Genomic DNA, 27,389 nt, shown 5'->3' on the forward strand with positions numbered 1-27,389 from the left:
ACGTTTCCTCCCATTTTTCAATCTTCCTTTCCAGCAATCGATTTCGTACTTCCCGGGCTAGGCTCAGGTATTCTTCCCGATCAGTTGGGTCCGTAAATCTTTGCCATACCGTATTTTCCTATAATCATTTTTAATCTGGATAAAATCCTTCAGGAGATCCGGCGTGGTGTCATATTTGGTGCCTTGGCGGCACTGAACCCGCGGCCAGACTGCATTCTTAGTCATTACCCGTCCAGGAGCCGTTTCCAGCGCGGTCCGCACATTTGACGACTACTCCCCCCCCCCCCAAGTGAATTTTCCCGCAAAAAAATACTTGTTTCTTTAATAGTGAAGGATCTTCTAAATACCAATTATCACGACTCTAACTTCTTCACTTTTTGATTTATGTGTCCTCATGAAAGGAATTCAACTCCTTTACACTCCCGCCCCCCAAGATGGTTCCCCCCCCCCCAAAACGCGTTTTTCTTTGTTTTTAAAGGAGATCCAAATACGAATTTTCACGTCTGTAACAACTTTAGTTTTTATTAGATGTATATATTCTCATACAATTAAAGTCAATTAATTTTTCAATTCTTTCACGCCCTCCCCCCCACTTCATTGGATTTTCCGAGAATACGTGTTTCTTTACTTTTAAAGCAGATTGCAAATATCAAATTTCACGTCTGTAACATCTTCATTTTTAAGTTATCAGTAATCTAATTAAAAGAATTCAACACCATTTTCAGTCACTTTCACCCCCCCTCCACCCAAGTGGTATTTCCGAAAATTAAAAATACACGTTTCTTTATGTTTAATAGAGATAAAAATACCATTTTTCACTTCTGTAACATGTTTTTTAGATATACTGTAAAATTATCATTTTAAAATTTCACCCCTTTTGGGTTCCCCTAAAGTGGAGTTTCCAAAAACAAATCACCTGTGTTTCTTTACATTTACAGGAGATTCCAAACACCCACTTTTTACGTCTGTAACATTTTACGTTTCCAAGGTAATCTTTCAAAAAATTCACCCCAATTTGTCACTTCTGTTTAACCGCCATTAATAGGATTTTCCAAAAACTAAAAAAATTAAATACGTGTTTCTTTATTTTTAAAGGAGATTCCCATATACAAATTTTCAGTTCTGTAATATCTTCCGTTTCTGAGATATATGTATCCTCATTAAAGGCATTCAACCCATTTTTCACCCTTTTACACCCTTCCTATTGAGATTTACAGGAAACAAAAAAATACGTGTTCCTTTATTTTTAGAGGAGATTCTAACTACCAATTTTTACATCTGTAAATTTTAAAATTTTTAAGATGTAGACACATTCATTTTAAAAAATTCACCCCCCCCCCCTTTTCACCCCTCAATATTTGGATTTTCCAAAAACGAAAAAATACGTGTTTCTTTACATTTAAAGTAGATCCCAAATACCAATTTTCAGGTCTGTAATATCTTCAGGTTCTGAAATATAAGTAGCCTCATTAAAGGCATTCAACCCATTATTCACCCTTTTACACCCTTCCTATTGGGATTTTCCGAAAACAAAAGAATACGTGTTTCTTTATTTTTAAAGGAGATTCTAAATACCAATTTTTACATCTATAAACTGTAACAGTTTTGAGATATAGATACACTCATTTTAAAAATCACCCCCTTTCACCCCCCCCCCCCCCATTAGTTGGATTTTCCAAAAACAAAAAATACGTGTTTCTTTATTTTTAAAGGAGATCCCAAACACCAATTTTCAGGTCTGTAATATCTTCAGTTTCTGAAATATAAGTAGCTTCATCAAAGGCATTCAACCCCTTTTTCACCCCTTTTCACCCCTCCTATTGTGATTTTCCGAAAACAAAAAAATACGTGTTCCTTTATGTTTAATGAAGATTCTAAATACCCATTTTTACATCTGCAAACTTTAAAAGTTTGGAGATATAGATTCACTCATTTTAAAAATTCACCCCCTTTTCATCCTCCCATTAATTGGATTTTCCAAAAACAAAAAAATACGTATTTCTTTATTTTTAAAAGAGATCAAAAGTACCAATTTTCAGGTCTGTAATATCTTCAGTTTCTGAGATATAAGTACCGGTATCCTGATTAAAGGCACTCAACCCATTTTTCACCCTTCTTCACCCGTCCTATTGGGATTTTCTGAAAACAAAAAAATACGTGTTTCCTTATTTTCAAAGAAGATTCTAAATACCAATATTTACATTTGTAAACTTTTAAAGTTTTGAGATATAAGTGCACTCATTTTAAAACTTCACCCCCCCCCCCCCCTTTTCACCCCCTTAGCAACAGAATATCCAAAAATCCTCTCTTAGCGAGCACCTACATCTTAATATGAATGTATCCCCAAAATTTCATTTCATTATGTCCAGTAGTTTTGGCTCGGCGATGATGAATCAGTCAGTCAGTCAGTCAGTCAGTCAGTCAGTCAGTCAGTCAGTCAGTCAGTCAGTCAGTCAGGACAAGCTATTTTATATATATAGATAGATAAACCTACAACGTCTTTGAAATGCGACTAGTATCTCATTGATGATTACAAATTCCCCAATACTGTAGGCTTGTTGGGTATTGGCTGTGAATTTTGTTTGTAGATCTCTCAGTGGAGCCAAATTGTCAGTTTTCTTCCTCTGTTCCCTAGTTGTTATGTCATCAAACCTAATCCACCTCAGGAGACATTTGAACCGCTCTTTGCTGAAATTTGCATGCAAAATTGTCCATCCAGTACCGTTTGTCACAAAATATGTTGAAAAATCAGCATGATTTCCCCTTTTCACACCAATTGGAAACAGAGCAATGATGACAGCCATAATTTTGGCGTTTGTCGTTGACTTGAATCTGCTCTCTCGAACTTTATCGTCTGCTTCATTTCTTTCCTTTTCATTTTTCTTGACTGCAATATAAATGTTGGTGAATCTAACTCTAATTATGTCTGGACTTATCATTTTCAGGAAACATTCAGGTGGTCTTTGACATTGTCTAGCTTGTGCCATAGGTCCAGGAATAACCTTCACAATGTTCTTTGACTTCACCTTTGTCTGAGACAACATTTTACTTGACCAAAGAGTCTCCTCATCTTTTCCATTGTAGAACTGCATTTCCTCTTCACCGTCCACTTCTATTACGAAGTCACCATTATCAGTATCAGTCTCTGAATCAGAATTTATTGTGATCATAGTCGAGAATTCATTGAGCTTCAAAGCCAAGATCTTGGTCGTCATCTAAATCACACTCTTGTCCTTCTCCAGCAGCCTCTTCAGCTTCTAGTTCCCTTAGAATTCTTTGGATGTCCTCGGGAGCCCTAGAAACAAGTGACCAAAATTGCGCTGTACAGAAGTATTGGTTATATTATTCGGTAAAGATATATATTATTTCAGAGCAATATAGTAATATACTACTATTTGATAGAGTAATAGGCCTAAATAGTGCAAAGGGTCACCATCTGAAAATTCAGACTTCCAACAAAAATTTATAATTCACCTAAGTAAGGATGCTTATATTTTATATTATGACACAAGTTTTATAATATATACTTATTTGTATTAGATATCAGTAATTTTATAGTTAATGTTGTTGAAAATACCTATTTAGAAAGCAATCCACAAAACAAAATAATAATAACGTACACTTACATTGTAACAAACAGCTGAGACACAATGGCTAACGTGGCAGACAGCTGCCGATCTGACACCTATGAACTTAGAAGTCACACTGGGCGCCTCCTTGTTGTGGAGACTTCTGGGAACTGTGCCCCCTAGCGGGGAAGGGTGTAACTTAGGAACACTGGCTCCTCCCATTACACTGTGATGCGCCCAGATGGAACGGCGAGTTGGTTTCAAATATTGCGGCCAGTAACCGCATACATTAGCTGATTAGTGATGTTCTCTACCAGGAGTTCCTTACAACTGGTGACCCGTGCATAGCAGATGAATTACTCTACAGTCTGGATGCTGCCCGCAGGCAGAAATGGACAAACAGTTGAAAGCCTTGACTTCAAACGCTCAAGTCGAAAAGCATGGTCCATTCTAAGAAAGCTAGGAGGGGGTTGTCGGGTAGATTGAATTAGTTCTCCAGTAACTCCTGATATGGTTGCAGCACAGATTGTGAACACTTCACAGGCTCCAGAAGATCAAGATCATACTACACGGATAAAACGTGAACTGAAAACATTGAGGGCAACCAGTCCAGAAAAGAGTACTTATTCCAAGTCATTCACTCCACAAGTAGTAAGGTAAGGGTTATTCTGCCCGAAGGCAGGTCCGAACCTCCACAGAGGTGTTCCTGAGCCGGAGTTTACGTGCGGTAGGGTGGCCAGTTCCTTTCCGCTCCTCCATTCCCTTACCCCCCGCCAACAGCGTGTGGCAACCCATCCGACTCCTCACCACGCCCAATGTTGCTTAACTTCGGAGATCTCATGGGATCCGGTGTTTCAACACGGCTACGGCTACTCCACAAGATATATTAAATGCCTTACAAGGTATGAAGTCAGGCAAAGCCCCTGGGTTTGATGGCATTCACCCTGAATTTTTGATACACTGTGGAAAATATGGTAGAATATGGTTTGCTAAATTCTGCTCTGACGTCCTGCAGAGAGGGTTTATCCCTCGGCTTATGAAACAGACAAAGATCATTGCTATCCTAAAACCAGGAAAATCTAACAATCAACCCAAAAATTACCGTCCAATTGCTCTTCTGAACATAGTATACAAACTTCTGGAAAGGCTGATCTATAACAGAATTAGTTCCGCCATTTTTCAGAATTTGCCTGTTGAACAAGCAGGGTTCCAACCAAACCATAGCTGTACAGATCAGGTTTTGTCACTAACAACATTTATTGAGGCTGGCTTTCAAAAACAACTGAAAACCTTTGTGGCATTTATTGATTTGCCTGCAGCTTATGATACTGTGTGGAAACAAGGACTTGTCTGCAAACTACTACACATTTTGCCATGTAAGAAGAATGCATGATTTATTGATAGCATGCTAATCAAGAGGAAGTTTAGTGTTCTGTATTAGCTCCTCTGCTCTTCAACCTGTACATAGCTGATATAGCTGAAACTAGCTCTAGGAAATTCGGATATGCTGATGACTGGGCTCTGGCAGTACAAGATAAATTCATGGAAAACACTGAAAAAACACTGACAGCTGATCTTACCGCCTTGGGACAGTAAAGTACTTTCGCAAACCGAATCCAAATAAAAGTAAATTTTCACCTTAGCAACAAAATGGCCAATCGTGAACTGAAGGTTCAGTTTGAGAACACTTGTCTTGTCCACAAAAGATATCCACAATATCTAGGGATTACTCTCGACAGAACTCTGTCCTTCAAGAAACATCTTCAGAATATGGCTGGTAAGTTACGATCAAGGAACAACATCTTACAGAAGCTGTGTGGAACCACTTGGGGATCATTAGCATCTACCCTATGGTCTTCAGCTCTTGGTTTTGTGTACTCTGCTGCAGAATACTGCTCATTCATATGGCTGAAGAGCAGTCACACCAAATTAATTGACACTCAGCTGAATCACACTATGCATATGATATCAGGGACAATTAGATCTACTTCCACTTTCTGCCTACCTGTTCTATCCCATATTCCACCACCTCACCTCCGTCGGGAAAATGCTCTCCTACGAGATTATAAGAAAACTAACAACAGTCAGTTGCCAATCCATGGTGACATGAATGATGCTCTTATTAAGAGGCTAAAATCTAGACACCCACCTGTTAGAACAGCCAGAAACCTAGCAGACGCTAACTTTAATCTACTTCAGGCCTGGAAGCAAGTATGGATATTCAGTGCTCCATCAGAATATCACAATCTACCACGGCTGAAAAACAAACCAGAGGGTTTTGATATTCCATGGAAAACCTGGACAACCATCAACAGAATTCGCACTGGCCATGGCAGATGTGCTGACTCCCTCCATAAATGGAGAATACTCAATTTGGCGGCGTGTAGTTGTGGTGCTGTGAAGCGAACAGTTCAGCACATTGTAGAGCAGTGTCCTCTCACTGCCTACCAGGGAAAGCCAAGAGACTTTTTTCTGCTCTCACCCTTGTGTGTTGACTATGTAAATAATTTGAACCTGTAAATATTTCAAACTGTAAATATTATGTATTACTAATGTATTTATATGTAATGTGATGTCTTAGCCATACACTAAATAATAAATTAGTCAATGAAGGTTAAGAGTCTTCAGTTTCCTTAGGAAAGTGTGGTAAGAGGCAGCAACTTCAAAAGATTCTATAAGACCAGACTTTTTATTGAACTTCTTAAACATAAATCCTAATTTCTTAACTGTACGGTTCAGAATAGAGGTAGACATTTCAGGAAAATCATATATGCTTCTGCAGATGGCTACAAGATTGAACTCGTATAAGCTGATTTCTGGACGCCCATGTTTAAGGCAGTGTTTCTTCCTTGAGTTCAGCGGTTGGTCTTCTCTGCTTTCTTGAAGCTTGAATCCTCTTAACTGACAGCAACGAAATTCCAAGGCATTGCAATACTTTCTGATAAACTGGATTTCACCTTCAGTTTAAACAAATCGCTCTTAGAATCATCGCGATCTCTCCTTCTGAAAGCTTATGTCTTAGAGGCATTTTTACCCTCAATAGGAACAACAGATATCACTGAATATGTCTTGTGTTTCAGGCCTGAGTGGGGATACCAGGTGAAAATAAACCCATCGTGGCAATGCGACAACACTGCACTCTTATTACAGCCATTACATCACTGTTGGAGCCCATTAAATTTCCTGCTCAAATAATAATCAGTACAAAATCTATGGATATATCTAGGTTTTCTACAAATATTGTGAAAACAGTAATTGCAGCTCTCATAATGTTTTTAATCTCTCAAGCCAACTGTCTATAGGGTCATACCCAAATTGACAATGAAATTTCACAGAGAGGATGGGGGGACCATAAAATAGCAATGCACAAAAATTTATCTGCCATTTTGAACCGGAAGGTATCAAAATCTTGATACAAAATATGTGTGACAACGCAACTACTGGACAACCCTTACATCTTGCTCACTCGGCGCACAGCGGAGTGGAGTGGAGTTGGGCTGGAGAGAGGGAGAACAAACTGGCAGGTTACTACACGTCAAGGTCACGGACGAATGTGAAACATAAATGAGGTGTGTTAATCGCATAATAAAAACAAATATTTTTGGCACCATGCACAATGAATATGAACTTTAAGGCCACATTGTTCTTCAGTTTTCCTTACTTGTTTGAATACAATATTTTGCAGGCACTTCAAACTCAGGAGGTCTCTCTGTTGTGTAATTGGTCGCAAACCATGAATAGATATCCTTGAACCATGGTGAAGAAAATTGAAAATGAATGAAGGATTGTATTTTCAGTATGCTGTTTCTCTGATAAACATCAAACTGAAAGTCATCACAAGCTGGCACATTGTGTGTTAAATGGTGTTACAAAGCTTACCTTTGCAGGAAGAAAAACATGTGCAAGGGCTGTATTTTCCCTGTTAGCGCTGGGAGGAATCTGGGGAATTTCTATAGTGATGCCTGGAAGAATGTCTTCAAGATAGCTTTTATCACTATAAGTAGTCCAGAAATCTAACAGTTGCAAATACTTCTCTTCCGCAAATGAGAAGAAGGATTCTTTAAACCAATATTTTAATTCCTTTTCCCCCATTTTTCCTTATTTTGTAGCTGTTACAATTATATTTCTGGCATAAAACATATCTTTGGAAACTCTCAGACTGAAAGTTCCAGTTGCCTTCTGTAGTACAGTGAATAATTTCAGGCAAAGAGTACTGCCTATACTAATTGTTGGCATAATTATGAATGAATGGGTGAGTGCACTAACTGATTGAGCGATTGTTTGTGTATGTTTCTCACCAACAAAAGATAAGAGTCCTTTTCGCTTTCGTTCTGTGCACGAAACCATTCTGATCTGTATTGTATATTGAAGAAGGGGTGTAGTCTAAAAATTGCTCTGTAGCTGGTTCCACAAATTTCTTTGCGACTTTATCTTATTCATCTTCCTGATACGCACGATATACAAGTTTTGTGATTTTTCTACTTTTTTTTTTTTTTTTTTTTTAATGACTCAACCAGCTAGTAGATGCACTGAAATTAGTTTGCCCCATTGAAATCTCTCTTGAAATTTCCAATGCCCACAGTTGCGGGTCTTCATCGCATACATTCTGCTTCAGCCCTCTTGCTTCTGCAAAGCAAGAAAATATTTTTTTTTGCTTTAATTTCCTGTGTCCAACAGAACTTACTGATTTAGATTCTAATTGGTTCTTCCACCTGTACAGATGTCGTAGTGATGTCACCTTACGACAACTTTTGTGAACAGTGTTTAATGAAAGCCGCTTCTTAACCCCCCCCTCTTATTTAACCATAAATTTAGAGCTTTCCTCTTGTATAACGATCTTCAGTTTGTTTCCCTTTCTTCTGTGGACTGGAAGCATAGCTTAAATTAGTAGATTTGTTAGGTGACTGCAGTGTCTCTTCACAGGATTGACGGGAATCAAACTAGGGGCTCAAACTCCAATCCCTAACACCTCTCATATCTGCCAATGGTGTGCTGCCTTCTCTTTCAGATAATGCAGATGAGGTGTCGCTGCTTCCACTATCACTTTCACTGTCACTATTTCTCTCTAGACCTGAACTCCGAGACAATGCTGGCATCCATGGGATGATTTTCAGGTAGTTTGATCACATGTCGACCCATTTCCCTTTCTTCTGAAGGTATTTCATGGGGAGAGAAGAAACCCTTTTCACAGAAATAATGTAATGCATACTCCAGAACATTACCCTGACTCATGACTGCTCTCTCAAAGGAACATGTGTTAACTGTCTGGCACAGAAAGCTCAAGGTAATGCGCTCGCTTCAGCTGGTCACCAGGGCTGTCCACGTCAAGCTATATGCTAATGTGTGCAATCTTATTAGACATTTCCATGTTGATTTCAGAATTTTACAGATCAAAATGGCAGCTACATTTTTGTACATTGCTTTCTTATGGATCTCTCGCCTTCTCTGCAAAATTTAATTGTCGGTTTCAATATGACCGTATGGATAGTTCCCTTGTCAGCTTTGTCTGACTTCGCAGAACTGAGAAACCCATTACAAATTAAAATGTTAACAACTTTTTAAGCTACAGTGGTAATCTCTGCTGGCCTCGTGGTGTAGGGATAGCATGCCTGCCTCTTACCCGGAGGCCCCGGGTTTGATTCCCGGCCAGGTCAGGGATTTTTACCTGGATCTGAGGACTGGTTTGAGGTCCACTCAGCCTACATGATTAGAATTGAGGAGCTATCTGGCAGTGAGATAGCGGCCCCGGTCTAGAAAGCCAAGAATGACGGCTGAGAGGATTCATTGTGCTGACCACATGACACCTCATAATCTGCAGGCCTTTTGGGCTGATTTTACTATGGGAATGTTCAGCTCTCTCAGCATCATATCTCATTCTTTCCTTTGGATTAGGTCTTTTATGCTGGATACCATCTTTTTTTGCCAGATAAGTTCAGAGAAGGAATCACTTTTTTCTTTCAATTTATTACTTTGATTGATACCACATTGGTAAGTTCAACATCACATGTGATATTAAGTGGATTGATATTGAACAATAAAAATGTTCTGCCCTTTGCTGGTTAAATTCAGATTCCTAAAATCCAATGGCTGGAAATATTTTGCTATCTTCTTGATTTTCAGTTCCTGAAGATTATAGTACTTGAATAAAGTGTCTAAATCTACTCTTCAGCTTAAAGTCACTCAGCATAACTGCAAGACTTGAAATGAAAATGAAAACCTACAACCTGTTTTACAATCAGTGACCGGGTCAGGGATGGAATGCGGCGAGGATATAAATTGTGCCGGCTGCCGAAGCCTGTCGCACTCCCACACTTCTCTGGGGCAGTGATTAATGACTGACAGATGAAATGAAATGATATTGGAGAGTGTTGCTGGAATGAAAGATGACAGGAAAAACCGAAGTATCTGGAGAAAAACCTGTCCCGCTTCTGCTTTGTCCAGCACAAATACAAGGGTATAAAAACAATAAATAATCAAAGCTTATGAACCAGTATAAAACTGAATCTGAAATTACTTCTAATAAGGAAGCATTTTTATTCTAATTGGACAGCATTATGTCTTTGTCATGGGAATGTGAAATATGATGGACTTCTACATGATCATTGCTATGCCTTGAAAAAATATACCCAACACACTTTTCCAGCTTTTCAGCCCATAATGAAAAATGTAAAAACACCTGCTAGTAACGACAAGGGCAGCAATCTTTCTTCTGAGAGCAAAGGTGTTATATCAGCCTAGACATCTAGGAGCACTAGTAGAACTTGTCGCCTGTTTTAGCGCTGAGTGTCCGGTATTGGCATTGAACAGTATTTGATTTTGCTCTTCAAGACTACAGTGCTTTCTTGTTACCTAAATCTTGTCAGGCTTTCCCTCTGGAGAACATCATTTTCTGGTAAGTCCTCACCACTATCAGCATGCGTGTTCATCCACTCCTTGAAAGCCTTCTCCACCCAATTATTGGTAGGAATGCCATCTGAGCAGTTGAGTGACAAAATCAAGTCTGACAGCTTAATAAAGCGAGAAAAGAAAAGTACCATTTACAAACTCTGCATTTTAAGTATAGTACATATATATAAAGAATTATAAAAAATGAAATGATTTTCGTAAATTCTAAAAATTTGTGTCTTGCAAAAGTAATGTCATATTAGAGTTTTTCCTTACTATGTTTGAGTAATACAATATATCTCGGTGATATCTTTTGCCTGAGGACGTAAAAATGTATGAATGCTTCTTCAACAGCAAAAAAAACTAAAGAGTTAGTTACTAAGAAAGTAGGAGCATCTTCATACTTTTTTGACCCCTCTTCATTTTGAGGCTGCTGGTACAACGTAATCCACTGTTGGTTGCTAAACATTTCAACCTGCTCATTATGTTTTTAATGAACTTAAGACTTGTGAAGGGTATTAGTTCCACTCCAATTAATTAGAAACTGCTCAGAAAAAGGATTCAGCAAGCAAACAATAATTCAGTCAGTTGTTCTGCCTCCTCTCTGACCCTGACAAACTACTTTCTGCTTTCCACCTCACTTTAGGGAGCCAGAATCACTATTAATTAGGGACAGGAGAATATTCATAAGACAAATCTTGTCCTCAGATAAGGACATGGCTGGACAAACACTAGAAAAGGAGAGACAAGATATAAAAGATTTAGATGACAAGACAAGAAACACTGGGCTAACACAAAATGAGAATTAAATGTAAATAATGGAAAGGGAACTCAGAAGTTTACAAATAGAATGATGTTCAGGTATGCTACCATGTACAGAAATAGCATGGGATTTGGGTTAAATAACCTCTTACAGAACAGGGGAGTACGATAAAACCTTGTTAATTCAAAGTCATTGGGATGCTAAAATCGGACTTCGAATTACATTATTTTGAATTAACCGTAGCCATCTCGAAATTCAGAAATGCCAACCCTTGCTGCATCACAAAATATTCTAAGATCCTTCAACACATGCAATCACCTTGATTCATAGTTAAACCTTTCAAATGCAGTGGAAAAAATTATATTTCCAAAATGTAACCAACAAGGTGCATTTATTCAAATAATGCTCTTGGAATAACGCTATACACTGTCAAACGCAACCTTACACCCGGGAAAAATGAAACACGATTCAAAGACAAAGAGTAATCTACTATATACGCATGATGCAATACAAGTACAGTATAAGGCACTTGCACAGGGGAGCCAACAAGACTGTCCAGTTGGAAACACATGACACCAACAAAACAAACTTCAGAAACCCAGACATATAACACAAATATCAAGAATAATAAATAACTTTGTACAGTACCTGAAAAATTTGCAAATGTTTAATGGTCCAGTAGGAATTTATTTTTTTGGCACACATTAGGCTTAATGGTTTTAAAGAAAGAATGTATGAGAGGTTGCTTCATCTTTTTTATAAACACTAGCTACGAACTGCTCCATATGGGCTGTAGCCTTATTTATAGCTTCATCAGCATCACTTGCACTTATCATAGAATCCAACGCTGCTAGAGCGGCAAGCACATAATTTTTTTAACTGAATAGTTGCCACCTGCACCATATCTTCGTCGTGTTCAACATCAGCTGTAGCTGCAGCTCCCTCTGGTGTCACGTGATCACAGCTGATCGTCATGGCAGGATCCCACTCTTCTGAAGTAGTTTCCGCATGGTCTAGGATGATGTATTTGGCGAAAGTTATACCGGCATCAGACTTTTGCCGTATCTCCTCCCATTCATCTTCATTGTCGTCTTCTTCTTCTCCTTTTTCTACTTCATTTAATGAACCAAAACAGCACTTGATGAAGTAGTTCTTGATTGTCGATGAAGGAATAGTGTCCCAGGCAACTGTCACACTCCGCATTGCATCCATCACATTCCACTTGCATATTTCTCCTGCTGGAATATTTCTAGCGGCTTCACGGAGAAAGTACTGTAACACACCAGTCGCTTTCTTAAGCCAGGTTTCAGAGATGAAATTATACCGTGATCTAGAGGCTGCAAGTAGCTCGTAGTGTTGGCGCACTGATCCAACAACAGAAGTATTTTTCTGTCCTGGCATGCCATTTTGTACTCAAGGCATACCAGCCACTCCTCAAAAATTTTGCCTGTCATCCAGGAATTTTTAGATGCCTTGTATTTGTACGGAAAGTGCCTGATGTCCTTAAAACATTCGTGGGTTCTCAAACTTGCCTTTGACGAGGGGAGGAAGTCTCTTTCTTCCATCCACATTGCAACACAGAAGGACTATGACCCTATCCTTGTAAGATTTCATGCCATGGCACTTCTTTCCTTTGAAACCATAAGTCCGTTTGGGCTCGGCATTGAAGATCTTGTTCTATGCATACGAATTGATTATGTGAGCCACACTTTCTCGCCAACTATCTGCATCGCAAGTGTTCACTGATTCTGCTTCTCTGCACAGTGCCTGCCACGTTATATTGCGCCTTTTCTTAAAACGCTAAAGCCACCCATTTGAACACTGAAACTCCAGCCGAGTTGGCCGTGCAGTTAGGGGCGTGCAGCTGTGAGCTTGTATCCAGGAGATAGTGGGTTCAAACCCCACTGTTGGCAGCCCTGAAGATGGTTTTCCGTGGTTTCCCATTTTCACACCAGGCAAATGCTGGGGCTGTACCTTAATTAAGGCCACGGGCGCTTCCTGCCCATTCCTAGGCCTTTCCTGTCCCATTGTCGCCATAAGACCTATCTGTGTTGGTGCGACATAAAGCAAATACCAGAAACTCCAGCCCCATCTTTAGCGCCAGTTCATACGCCTTCCCCATAATAATCTCACCATCAACAGATACATTGTTCGCTCGAACATACCGAAACTACTCGATCAATCCCACTTCCAAATCTAGAGTGTTTAGCTCCTCGAATGCGCATTCACTTTGCTGTATTTACACCCTGTATTTCTTGAGCTTCTATGCTCTCACTATTTTTTAAAAACATTGAAAGTGTGGACACAGGAATTCCAAAGTCCTTAGCTACTTCAGTTTTTGTTTTTAGTCCTTTGTCGACCTCCCTTATAATTTTCATCTTCTCTCTGTGTCTTGGAAGAATACTGACGCTTAGCCGTCTCGCAATGCAAAATAGGAACACACGTGCCCTAAACTAAAATACTGTAACAATAAAATAAAACACAGTATAAATAAAATTTAATAACGAAGTTTATAACTGCACACTAAAACTTAAAGTAAAATGAGTAACAACAAGAATACAAAAGAACTGTTATTTCACTAGAACTTGGCAACTCTGAAGTAGGCTGTAGGCATGCCAAAGTCAAAGTTCGGAAAGATCCCCCTGCACGTTCCGGAAGATGCATTCTATCGTGAAGTAGAGAATTTTTTAATTTTAATTATGCCGTAAAATATTATTTTTAACAAAATGAAAGACAGTTTTGGATTAAGTCTGAATTTCGATAATGGACTGACGTTCTTCAAATTACGAATTATCCGTATTTTTAATTAAACAATTTAAATAACCTGCAAAACTGTACCTCGTGTTTCCAGGAATGAGAGATTCCTTGAATTAAGCAGCATTTTGAATGAACCGATTTTGAATTATCGAGTTTCTACTGTAATTGCACTGATCTTCAAGAATGAGAAAGTGAAAGGATTGTTAACAGTTACATGGGCTGTGAATATTAGGTGTTTTTGATTAATTAGACTACATCTTATGGACTCTTAGGCCCTTTCGAATTAGGTTCTTAGCTCCCAATGCTCCATTGGAAACCATGCCTGGCATTTTTAATGGTTTGTTTTTATGCTTTCACACACTGAGCAACGTGTTTGGTCTGAACACTAGGCTTACCATTCTTCTCTTCATTGTGAACATTCCTGCTGCAGACTTCTCTGAACACACTGCACCATTCACTCCTCAGACTAGGGCCATATGTTTCACATAATTCTCTCTGAATTTTGGAAACATTATGACTTTTTTTGCATTAAGAATCAAATCACAGACTGTTCTTCACTATTGGCAGGATTGTTTGTTCATGAAGCCATCAATGAATCATTGACATACTGTAACACACATGTAACACAACAGGAGACTGGCAAAAGTATGGTTGCATAGGTGTGCAGAATGGGACAGTTCATGCTACTGCGCAAGTATGATCCAGTCTCTGTTGCTGGTCACTTTTTTATAAGTACTCAGCCATATTTTCCTTAAATATGCTTCATACAGAAGACTTTCCTAGAAATAGTAACCAAAGATTTTAACACAGCTTCTTAGCTCTCAACTCAGAAAGCCCAAGTAACCCTCCTTCTTCTTCCATTAGTTGTTTCATACTGCTAACAGAAGATTTTGTATTCACATTATCAAAGAATTTGTTAATGAATTGTAACATTGGCCTGCCTCTTTCTCATTTTCCCGTCCACTTTCTGCTCCAAAACCTTCACCATATAGGCATTGTGCCTTTGCAAGTATCCAATAAACCGATCTCTTCATTTTAATATCCCTTTCCAAAGAGTTCTCTTTTCTCCAGTGTCAGCACATCCTCATCTGTCATGTTTGTTGTCTATGTTATTGTTTCCATTCATCTCCAACACCACAGCTCAAATGCCTCTAATCTTCTCCTTATTTTTGCCATCTGTCCATGTTTGTTTAGTCATGAATAGCAATATTCCAAAAATAACGTTTTATACATTACTTCTAAACCCAGCAGCAGCTCAAAATAACAAATTCATGTCATTTTTTTTCCTAATTGAGGCAAGTTGTTCAGTATCTGATTTGAATTAATAATTTGTATGGTGTTCACATATTCAGCATGATCTGAGATATAATATATTTTCAGGTACAAGTCACGTGACGAGTTCTGCGCAGATGTTCGACTCATCTTCAACAACTGTGAAACATTCAATGAGGATGATTCACCTGTAGGAAAAGCTGGCCACAGCATGCGCTCATTCTTTGAGACTCGGTGGGGTGAACTGAATGGACATAATTCTAAATCATCTCCTTCTTCTACATCATAAATTAAAGCAAAAGAACGATATTTATATGAAGACTAATTTGTCCCTTGTTTTGTTACAAACAAATTTGTATTCCTTTTATCTACATGTGGCATCTGATGCTCTCTATTCATATGAGGAGGAGAGAAACATTTTCCACATTAGTTCATTCCAGTGTTGTGTAGTTACTTTTATGTTGAGTCTGCATTTTGTGAATAGCTGTGAATATGTGAGCAAGTACATAATTCGGTATGTATCTGTGTAAGGTGGTGAATGATATAAAGTTGGATATATACATTAGAGCTGCCCTTTGACATGCTGGGCATGTGTGATTCTAGTGTTTTGTTATTCTTCTTCTCAGGCTTAAGTTATAGGTATAATAAAATGAATATCTATGTTGAAAAAAAACTTAAAATGATCACGAAAGATCTCTAGATCAGTGCAAATGAAATATCCAAAGACTTGATGAAAGGGATAGAAGGTTTTGTTCTGATGCATGGGGCCGAGTGGAAGTAGGACATCAATGGTAAGGAGTTGTTTCTCTTTTTGATTCTTTCAGGTTTGCTGTATATGTTAGTCATGAAAGAAAGATTATGTTAAACCTGTGATAAAACTTAGTTACATTTCCTTGTGCCTGTTGGGTCTTAAGTTATGAGATCAGCAGACTGATAGATATTTGGCCAGCATGTGCAGCCTTCGCTCTCTGGTTAAGCTTCGAAAATGAGATCAAAGTCTTAATCTTTCATATATTTGCATGCTAGGTATTTGAATCTTTTCATAGAGTAAACAAAGAAATTAAGTTCTAAGACCTTGGCCACTGCAAAAAGAGGGATAGCTAGGAAGAGCATGTTGCATAGCACCTAGAACTGTGCCTCGAGACAATAGCCATGCATCGATGTCCGCTCAGAGACCAAGCCCATGTCCATTGTCCATGAGAAATGAGAAGAATAAAATATTTGTAACATATGGGCATTTAAAAATTATGAAAATAGATATATGTAAATAATTTATTTTGTGGTGTTTCTAATGTCAAGGCAGATAAGTTGGAGGTGTAGAATAAATTGTATGTTTGTATTAGCAGTTTATCCTTGCCTGTGCTAAGTTTTAAGTTCATCAACAATGCCTGTAAGATATAACTTTAATTATTGTGGCAGAATGCAAATATTTATGACTGCTTTTTTTAAATGTTATTGTAACTTATCAGAAAAATGTTCCATTGCACATGCAAGTAACATTTAGAAAACAGATTTATAATTAAATGGAAAGGAAAAAAACCAAAAACAGAATTTGTGCTTTGTGAACGATTCATCAGGGTTGTGTTGTGTAGTGAATACCAACATTAATAACTATGAGAACGGGTGACTACCTCGTTGAAAATGACATCTCGGTGCCTCTAACATTACTCCGCTACGAATTGGAGGTGTCTTTATACGCATGTACTAAACGTGTTTTGATAGAGAAAAATCAACAAATATGAAAATATTATGAAAAGAATTCTGTATTATTGTGTCTCTGTTGTTCATAATAGAAGAATGATTAACTGTTAACTTCTCCCAGTCCCAAAAAGATGTCAGAATAAAAGGATATTTCCTTGTGCATTTTGGATTTTGTTAAATCTTTGGTCCAGTTTGATAACATGAAGAGAGATATATTCTCAGTGGTTGACAGCCCTTCGGTAAGTTTCTCTTCAAATGTGTCCAGTTGAAGTTATGAAGCAAATGCTCTGTCAATAATGATAAAATATGATGATTTTATTTCATGTCTCATCTCTTACACTGTTTTCCTGATTTTGGGTCATATGTTAAAAAATTTTGGATACCCTTTAATATGTGCAAATATACAAACAAAAAATAGATGGCATGCTTTGTTATAGAGAATATACAGTAATTCTTTAGGATTAATGTCCAGTAACTGGCGTCATGATTGAAAGAGAGAGAGAGATGTAGAAGTTCCGCAGTCTAACTACGCTACAGAGGGCATGTTGTTGAGTTGAGCAAGTACATAAGAGGTGTTGGGTACTTGAGTGAGATCAACTGGCAGATTTTTTCCCCCTTTTCAAGACAGCTGTCAACTGGCAAGAAGTATCCTGGTTTCCGAGTTTAGGACGTGGGCATTTTCTGGCATAATGCCCTTCTCCGTGACACCAATAAGTTATCATAGAGAGTTGAAACCTTTGCTCTTATGGGACAGGTAAGTTATGAGGGGGACTCCCCTGAAGAAAAGAATTAATGGGCAAGATATTTGGGGGTCGTGTATGAACAGAGAAACTGAAGGCAGGCATGATCACTAAATTTTTTTGTATAGCTTACTACTGCTTGACTGGCCAAGCAGGAAAAGAGTGAAGTGTACTGTCTAGAGAGCAAGCACGTTGTTTCAGTTGTGGGTAGGATGGGAATTCCTGTCCTGTCCAAGACGAAATGTGCCCTGTACTGCTGTTGAGATAGTGAGCCTACTGTAGTTGCTTGCACTGTCATTATTAACTGAATACAGCAGGTGTGCTCCATTTTCTGAAGTAACATGTTTAACAATAATTATTATATTAAAATACATTGCAATGTGATGATACTGACACAAGTATCTAAACAAAGTAACTGAAGAGATCTCACGACTACTAGATTATAACTGTTACGGGATTACCCATGGACCAGCAGAGGTCAAAGAAGGTGCCGGGATGAATGGGTCTAACTACAATGTCATGAATTGATTTAAAACTTCAGCAAAGGTTATATTTTTAAAGAAACAACAAACTTTAACAACTTTTCACTTAGTGAGATAACAATGACATAGCAATTTAAAAACAAGACTTAGAAAGATCCAAGATTTCAGAATTGAAACGCTCTTGGGCTACATGCCCCTAGTTTTACAATTTTTGAGTTCCCAGCTCAAAATTACAAAAGAGTACAAATTTATACCAGGGCAGAAATCCCTCAATACATGGAGCGCTGGCTCCCAACTCACAATATCAAGCCTTCAAAAGGCATTCAGTAATCTTACTTTGAAAAAGAGCTAACAGGCTCTCAGTTTTTAAGCCTATTCAAGGCAACACCAAAAATATCTCACACCTTTTGGCCTTCCATGCCAAGCTTACAAATTGAAACAGGGGTATCTCGTACCCAACCTATAGGGCCTTCATGTAAAAGAAATAACATTTAATTAAATTGCCCAAACACAAAATGAAAGTAGGCGAATGCTTGCACTCCTAGACATGAATTCTTAGAACCTAAAGGGCACTAGGCCGATGAAACAGGGGCTATTCCCAAACTATGGAGATGACTCGTATAAGAATAATTAAGACTACTGAAAGGAAGAAAACCAGTTACAAAATGTAGTCGCCTCAAACCAACATGAAGGGGAGCTCGAGAGGGTACATCACTCTCTATCCCCGATTTACAGTTAAAGATATTATGCAGTTATTACATAAGCCGGCAGAAATAACATTTTCAGAAAGTACGTTACATAGTTAAAAAGTTTCGGACCTCTCCCTTGGGTTAAACTGCGGAGCTAGCAAGAAATAAAGATGTTAATTGGCCATTACCTTGCTGAAGAACTGCTGCCTGATGAAAGAGGCGCCTCCTGCTTCACACACACTTAGTTAGATGACGATCAAATGGCCAAGAGACGTAAAAATCCGCAGTTTATAAACCCTCGGGGAAAGTTCGAGACCTTTCATGAATAATCAAGACACACCCACAGGGTTTTATTGGTTAACATCAAAAGTGACACTCAGAATCGAGGAAGAAGCCTGTGATAGGCGGAAAATTAATTACAGAAATTCATGATTGGCTAAATTTAAAACTGGCGGAAAGAAAAGATCAATATTGCCAACCCAAAAATGAATGAACATAATTTAGTAAAAAAATAACTTATGAATACAAAACTTCTTCAAATCAAAGTTCTTCCACTTTGCACCAGGGTGCATGATCATAGTTTATTAGCAGTGACATCTGTTGAAAAAAGTCCCAACTTCTTGATAATTGGTAAACAAAACACGTAGAATTTCATACAGTACATGAAACTTCAAAATAACAATATTTCATTAGATTTCTGTAGTGACATCTTCTGGGTAACGGTTTAAGTAGGTGTAGTTTCAAGTTCTCCAGAAGAGGAGTTCTTTTAGGTGCTAGATTTAAATGGGCGGCTTAGAGGTGTACCTCCCGGTACAATAACATCAATTTTTTAAAGTATTAGAACTAAGCATACTGGTATTTACTATATACAAACCATTTTTTTCTGTGCTATATTTAATAAATGCTACTATTAAACAATCATTTTTCCTACATAGAAAAAGTAATCATGACTTATTTATACTGCTTCTCTAAATAAAACAAATTAGTAAAAGAGGATACCGGCTTTATAAATGAATCCCAGGAAAATGAGAAATGAAATATTGCCCTCAGTTTGGTAATAGATTTATAACAAATCTCAAAATTGTTGACTCGTTTATAGAATTTAAATCTTAATCTCCCCAACTTGCAACCCTAACTCTGCAATCTGCAAATAAGTCCTACACAATTATTAACTTAATGCACACGCTTCCGCCAATCAAAGAAATAACACACTAAAGGACAGAGAAGAAACAAAAAAATTCTGGGATCTGGATCAAACATTGATAAATATCTCTCCATTAAACATTAAAATTCTTCTTGGTGATTTCAATGCATAACTGAAACAAGGAAGATAATGAGATATCATTGGAATATGGCCAGCACAAAATCAAACAAACAAAAATGGTCAGAGATTGTTTGAAATTTGCATAAACCACACATTTCTCTCAAAATCAACATTCTTTACCCCTCTTGGAGCCAGGAGCTCTGCCTCCACTCTACAAGTGTAAAGTGGCAGGCCGTTTTTAGTGGGAATACATATATTTTAAAATTCGCGTATATCTACCTATGTATGGAAAATGCCGGCATGAAATTTTCTACATGTCAACTGCATAGAATAAACAACTGATTTAGAGTGATATAAAGAATCAAAACATTTTATTGTTGATTTATAGTTGTCAAAAACATTTATTTTTACGAAGATGAAATCATTTTCGCACTTTCTCTCTCAATATCTTTGAAATATCATTTACCATACATAAGATTATACGTAATGATGTATAATGTATTTCTAAATACAATTATATAGACTAATTAATCTGAATGAGAAAAATAAAAACATAAAAAATAAACATTCAAACATATGTCACTAGTATAAACAAGACAATTTTACTCACCGATAAAATTTGCGTATATGTATCGATGTTTGGCAAATACAAGATATTGTCCATATGCGGACAACATAGTATAAAAATATTTCTGAATTATTAAAATATAAAAAATAATAGATATTATAGTTTTTGTTTTCCGAAAAAACATTTTCTCATTTCTGGTTCTAGTATCTATTAAAAATAATTTTACAATACAACAGAATATACGTAATTAAAAAATTATATGGCGCTAAAGCCCCGATTTCCTTTGGCCTACCAAGCGACCGGTGCTCAGTTCAAAGACCTGCAATTTATGAGGTGACGCATGGTCAGTGAGACGAATCATCTTGGTCATTATCCTTGGTTTTCTATACCGGAGTCCCCCTTTCACACTCAGATATCTCCTCAGTTGTAATCCTTAGGGTCACTTAGGTTGAGTGGACCTCGAACTAACACTCAGGCCTAGGTAAGAATTCTTGACCTGGCCGGGAATCGAATTCGTAATCTCCGGGTGAGAGGCAGGCATGCTACACTTGGCCCGCGGAGACCGGCATTTACGTAATGATAGAGGACTATGTGGGACTATAAGGTTGAGGAGAGAAAAAGTGAAAAGTAAATTGAAGTATGATATGGGCGGAGAATCAGACGGAGGGCCATGTTTAGTTGCAAGAAGTTCCATGAAGTAGACAGGAGGTTGAGGAATGTTGTCGGGTTCACTGGGAGAAATTTCTACAAAATGTTCTCCAGAGACATTATTATCATCATCTTAGTTATCACTAGTTTCATCTACCAACATATTCACAGAAACTGTAGTCCCGTTAGAAACAAAAACACGTCTCTTCTTTAGCTGCGGTGATTCCGGGGACTGTCCAATATAATTTCGTCACTAATCCCTGAACTAAATTCTCTATCGCTATCCGGTAAATCATCCGCATTAACTTCACATTGTTCCAAATACTGCATTAACTTATCGTCACCAATACCTGCTGAAAAATATCACGTTAACAAATTGCCATTTTGCTGTCACAAAGGAGCAATCTCTTACTGACCGGTTAGTGGTATTTGTAAACACAGGAAATGACTCTTATGAAAGCTATAACACCCTCTTAGAACTACCAAAGCAAGGTTAGGCACACAATAACGCGTAGCCCCTTTACTATAGGTTGTCACAAAAGTATGGGCATCACTATAGGTTGCCTCAAAATTATGTATATCATAGAATTTTAAGCCGGCCGATGTAATCGGCTCTGGCAACTTCCAACTGGGTTTTTAAAGGCCGATCTGGTCGGCTTTGGCAATTTAAAGGGCGGCTGCTCGCACTACCACCTGGCTCCAAAAGGGTTAAAAGGAAACCACACAAATTAAAAACCTGGAAACACTCTTGACTTCAGAAAAGGCGAATGGCAGCTAGACCATGTCTGCATGGATAAATTTTACTATTGAGAAGTCCACAATGTCTAAGTCCTAATGGGAGTGGAGTCAGGGTCAAACCACTATGTTGAAAAGATCAAAATTAAATTAACCCTAATAGTAAAGAAAAACCTCCAAATAAAAATAGAAGATAATTCGACCCAACTACATTAACTCTTTCACTGCTGCGGTCGAGTATACTCGTTCTCCACGAAATAAGCCCCCAGTGGTACGGTCAGGTATACTCGATCTGAACTTTGCGCCGTCAGTGCTACTATTGAACATATTTGATCTGTCTTGAAACATTTGTATGTATTCCTGCCATCTGTTGGCTAACCTTAGAACAATTTTTACCTTTTTATTCACATACAGCGTGCAGTGTGAACATTTTTCTTTTGTCACCTCATGCAAACAAATACTCTAGTGTTTCCATCATGGCTACCGCTTATAATCGTAACATGCGCCCAAAAGATATTCTTAGTCTTTTAGAGGAGTCTGATGTGGATTTTGACATTGACGGTATTGATATTGAGGATATCAGTGAAGTGATAGGGAGTGATAATAATGTTGATAGAGGTGATGATTTGCTGCCAGGGAGAGGAAGAAATGACACTGACCTAGGGCTGACCACGTAGTCGGACGACGAGTTTACGCCGAAGGCGCATACATTTATGTTTTATGTTTATTTTAAATTGGCGATAATATTTGATGACGTTGTTGGCTGAAAAAATTCAGCACTGGGGTCGCACCAGCCTGTCTGAGAATTGAGCCTTACCTCGGCGTGCAAGGCTCTGCCAAAGGTTGAATATTTAATTCCGTAGCTACTCATGGGAACGAAAAACTGAACCCTCTTTTTCTTTTTCAATGTTAAAAGGTGGCACCCTTCAAAGAACAGCATCTTCAAAGTTCAAAATAAGGAAGTGGTATACTCCATTACCTGTCGATTATTTAAGTGACAAATGTTTTCCTAGATTCCTGGTTGCTCCCAGGGTCAATGGTAAAAATTTTCTAAACTATTTCCAACGAAAGAATAAAGTAGACATAAACAAACATTTTATATCACTCCACATGTCTCACTGCCTGCTCTTTACGTCAATATGAACATAAATGAATATTGACAGATATAGATATATGAACATATTTGAGATACGGTAACAAAAATACATCATCATTGCTATAAGGTATATTTACCATGAAAATTAAAAAGTATGCCTACTTATGTGATATGTTATTATTTCATTAATCCGAACTTGCAACCCTCCGCATGATGTCACTGCACTTGACTCTTTGTCACCATTTACGTGTACCCGCTGCCATCTGTCAGAGCTTCGGAGAAAGTCGGAATGTCTAAGATATGAAGATAACGGTTGAGCGGCAAACACGGATTACCCCCCTGGCAAGATGAGCTCTCTTCGCTATGGATCCCATGCAGCTGCTCCATTTTCCAAGACTGGCCTTACGACGATAGCCACCCGAAAATTTTGTGGTAGTTTTTAAAAATTTATACTCTGTTGCTGTTAATCTATTCAAATATTTACCAGTATTTCTCTATCTTGTTCTAATGCACAGGCAGAAGGTCCTTTCAGTCAGCTGAACTTGGTGAAAATAAAAATGCGTACCAGACTCCACGCCAGAACCGCTTCACGTTTCATGCCAAAAACGCACTTAGAAGTGTTAGGAAGACCTGTTACACATAATTATGAATTCTCTGAAAGTGCCTTGCGTAAGACAGGAACCTCAGCTGCATATTCATATTCCAATTGCAACCACACCAGAAGAGGAACCTGAATCCTCTCATTTATTTGGTATGTTGTAGTTATTCATCCATTTATTGTTTCAGTAATCCCATCATGTAGACCTAGTTCACAAAATTTCATGTAGTGAAATTTTAACCCAATTAGTGACTTCATGATAATTGACAACACTGAATCTAGCAGCTCCCCAAGTTGAGTAAAGACTACCCAACATACACTTAAACTGAGCAAACAGGTCTATTCAGTTTACAATAGTATTGACTTTCTTTCATAAACAAATAAGAAGATAACACAAATATTAATATCACCCTACTCTTAAGAGTATTAATGTGGACAAAATAATCATTCCATTCGACTGAACACAATTTATAGGCTAATCTAATAGAAAAGTTAGGGCATATAAGGTAGAGTAAAAACATTTAAACCGTGCAAGTTGGCTGTACGGTTAGGGGTGCGCATTTGTTGGCTTGCATCTGGGAGATAGCGGGTTCGATCCCCACTGTCGGCAGCCCTGAAAATAGTTTTCTGTGGTTTCCCATTTTTATATCAGCCAAGTACCTAAATTAAGGCCACGGCCGCTTCCTTCCAACTCCTAGCCCTTTACAATCCCATAGTCGCCATAAGACCTATCTGTATCGGTGCGATGTAAAGCAAGTTGTAAAATAAAAAATTAAAAAAACATATAACTCAGGATGTCATTCATCAGAAAAAAGGGCAATTTTCATTTACCTAATTCACGCCAAATAAAAGTAAAATCAATTTGAAAATATATGCAAGTACCAGGCTATATAGCCGTTGCACCTGAAAATATTGCTATGTGACAATGTTGTCGAAGTACTGACACGCGGCACATATATAATTATGAACGATAATTCTTTGACAGAAATTCGCACAATATTGAACATTAGATAATTAAACCTTAGAGGCAGAGTTCTAAGCTGAAATATACCGAGCTTGATAGCTGCAGTCACTTAAGTGCGGCCAGTATCCAGTAATCAGGAGATAGTGGGTTCGAACCCCACTGTCGGCAGCCCTGAAGATGGTTTTCCATGGTTTCCCATTTTCACACCAGGCAAATGCCGGGGCTGTACCCTAATTAAGGCCACGGCCGCTTCCTTCCTCTTCCTAGGCCTTTCCTCTCCCATCGTCGCCATAAGACCTATCTGTGTCAGTGCGACGTAAAGCAAATAGCAAAAAAAATAAGCTGAAATATTTCACACAATTTTTCTGGGCACCGCACAATGATTGCAAGAAATTTTCATTTTTTTCGGTGATTTTCCTGAAAAGCAATTCAGTAAATTCATCGAAGTCTATAGAAAATATTTTGATACAGTACGACTTAATTCGAAATGAGGGCAATGTTCACTTCTGAGCACTTCAAAGATAAGACTGTGGCACAAATCCAGAAGTTCCTACTGACCAGTGGTCTCCATAGTGTTCTTCATGAGCTTTATAAATTGTGTACATTGGCTCTTCTACACGCAATTCTTAAAGTCAAAGTCGTCTCTCAGCATTAGGAATGATGTCTGTAGTGGGGATGGAGGCACGTTCGTGCATGTGGGGCTATGCCCTTTCTCCATTCACCATTCCTGAATCGAATCTACAATTTGTGGAAAATAAATAAATAAATAAATAATAATAATAGAGAAGGATCATCTTGTTGAGTTGAAAGCATGTGAAGACTTCTACAGTGACGTCACCAAGGAATTCTGAAAAAAGAACTGCAGGGTCGAATTCACCTGCATGTAAAGGGTGAGTAGAATTGGAATTTACTAAATACATTGTGCTACTGCATGGTTACTAGTTGCATGCCTCCGTGGGGAATCCAGGATACGCCACTGGCTGTTACCTCATGAAATGCTGTGTTAAGATGTTTACACATATCACAAAGTTTGAAAGTGGTGTTAAGGCTGGCAACATAATGTTTAATCTGGTTCCACACACCATCTCTATTGGGTTTAATTCACAGTGATACGGGGGCAGTCTGAGTACAGCATGATCCATTTTTCAGCTAAGTCATCTAGTACGTATTTCGTGAACCAAGGCCTGTGAGTCTTCACCAATTCCAGCTATTTGGTTTTAACAATTCCTTCATTGCATGTTATGTTCTTACTTCTCAGCCAGGAAATTACTCCAGCTTTCTTCTAGGATTTGTTTGGGATCTGTTCTAACTTCACACTGTAATAAAGAGCATTGTATAACATGATAACACTACCAGGCATCAGCTTTGGTAATATTCTTTCAAACCATGATTTAAATATGTCACCAGTCATTTCATCATGATAGTCTCAGTTTTTCTTAGACTCTAACACAAAATCACCACCCTCCATGAAACCATCATCACTTCGATGTGTAACACTTTCAGTCGCTTACCCCTCCTTGTTGGACTCTTTAGCCCTGTGCTTAAACCGGAAAGAAATGCCTGTCCCTTCAACTTTACGGTAGTGTCTCGCCATGTCTTTGATGTTGTGTGCCCTTCGTTACTTGACGTTTCATTAAAATAGTAAAATTTTCCGCCCCTGTTGTCTAAATTTTCTTCTCTTGCAGAAATAACGCCTACGCCACTATATCATCATCACCGTCCACTACGACGCTTTTCCAATTTCTACTGATGAACTCGAAACCTACTTCTTTCAATAGCGTGTGAAGGGAGGATTTTTTAAATTCTGGGAGTTCAGGATCAGAATTTACAGCCGATAACACTTTGTTAATAGTAGGGGAGTTTCATTGTTTTAAAAAAAGTATGTGCACTTACCTCCATATAGCAGAACGAACAAATTCATTGCACTCCATGTCCAGAACTCTTCTAATACATGGCCTCTTTTTACCCGGTATGGTAAAGCAGACGGTACTAGAAAATTCTTTCCGCTCACTGTAAATACTCGAAACAGACACACCGGTGAACTCTGATGTTAATTTCTCAATATCGTCTATTGAACTGTCTGGATACGTTTCCGTAAACTTACTAACCTGACAGTGTGGAGCGACGTGAAGCACACCTCATGCAGTAGCCGTCTGTTGCTGTGGGGTGACGTGCCTCACACACATTGCGCAGTATGTGCATTATCGTTCCATCTCATGAGTTTCCTTCAAACTATCTCCGAGGTCTCTTCACAGCCATGTAGATAAAGCTTCATTCTTTCATTTCATGTACCTATCGATCCATTTTAATGATTTTTTGCCAAGTTATTGATGCGTAAAATTCATCGACTATTCGGTCATGTACTTTTCTCACAATGACGTTGGTATACAAATATAATTTTTCTAGCGATGCTATACAAGGCATTTTAAACGAGTGTTTTCGTGATTATGAGGATAGTATTTATAATTTTAGCGATGATTGTGATGACGGTGATGTTACTATTGCCGAATTAGAACGTGATGAGGATAAAATGATACAGAAGAGACTGTTATTTTCAACATTATTCGTGCTAGATGTAGTATTGCTGAGTGTAATTTTTACTGGGATCACATGGATAATTATGTAAGAAATAAACATTTTGTCATGCTTTTTCACCCC

General features: G+C 38.2%; 1 protein-coding gene across 11 annotated transcripts in view; it reads left to right on the forward strand.

Moving 5' to 3' along the window:
- Positions 1 to 17,109, forward strand: part of tou (toutatis) — a 1,002,029-nt gene extending 984,920 nt beyond the window's left edge. For all 11 annotated transcript variants that reach the window (XM_067147191.2, XM_067147194.2, XM_067147190.2 and 8 more), the window contains one exon: positions 15,355 to 17,109. In XM_067147191.2, the coding sequence (XP_067003292.2) occupies positions 15,355 to 15,535 (181 nt within the window). In that variant the 3' untranslated portion in view covers positions 15,536 to 17,109. The remainder of the gene's footprint in view (positions 1 to 15,354) is intronic.
- The last annotated feature ends 10,280 nt before the right edge of the window (positions 17,110 to 27,389 follow it).

This window comes from Anabrus simplex, chromosome 5 (assembly GCF_040414725.1).
Source record: "Anabrus simplex isolate iqAnaSimp1 chromosome 5, ASM4041472v1, whole genome shotgun sequence".
Lineage (NCBI taxonomy): Eukaryota > Metazoa > Arthropoda > Insecta > Orthoptera > Tettigoniidae > Anabrus > Anabrus simplex.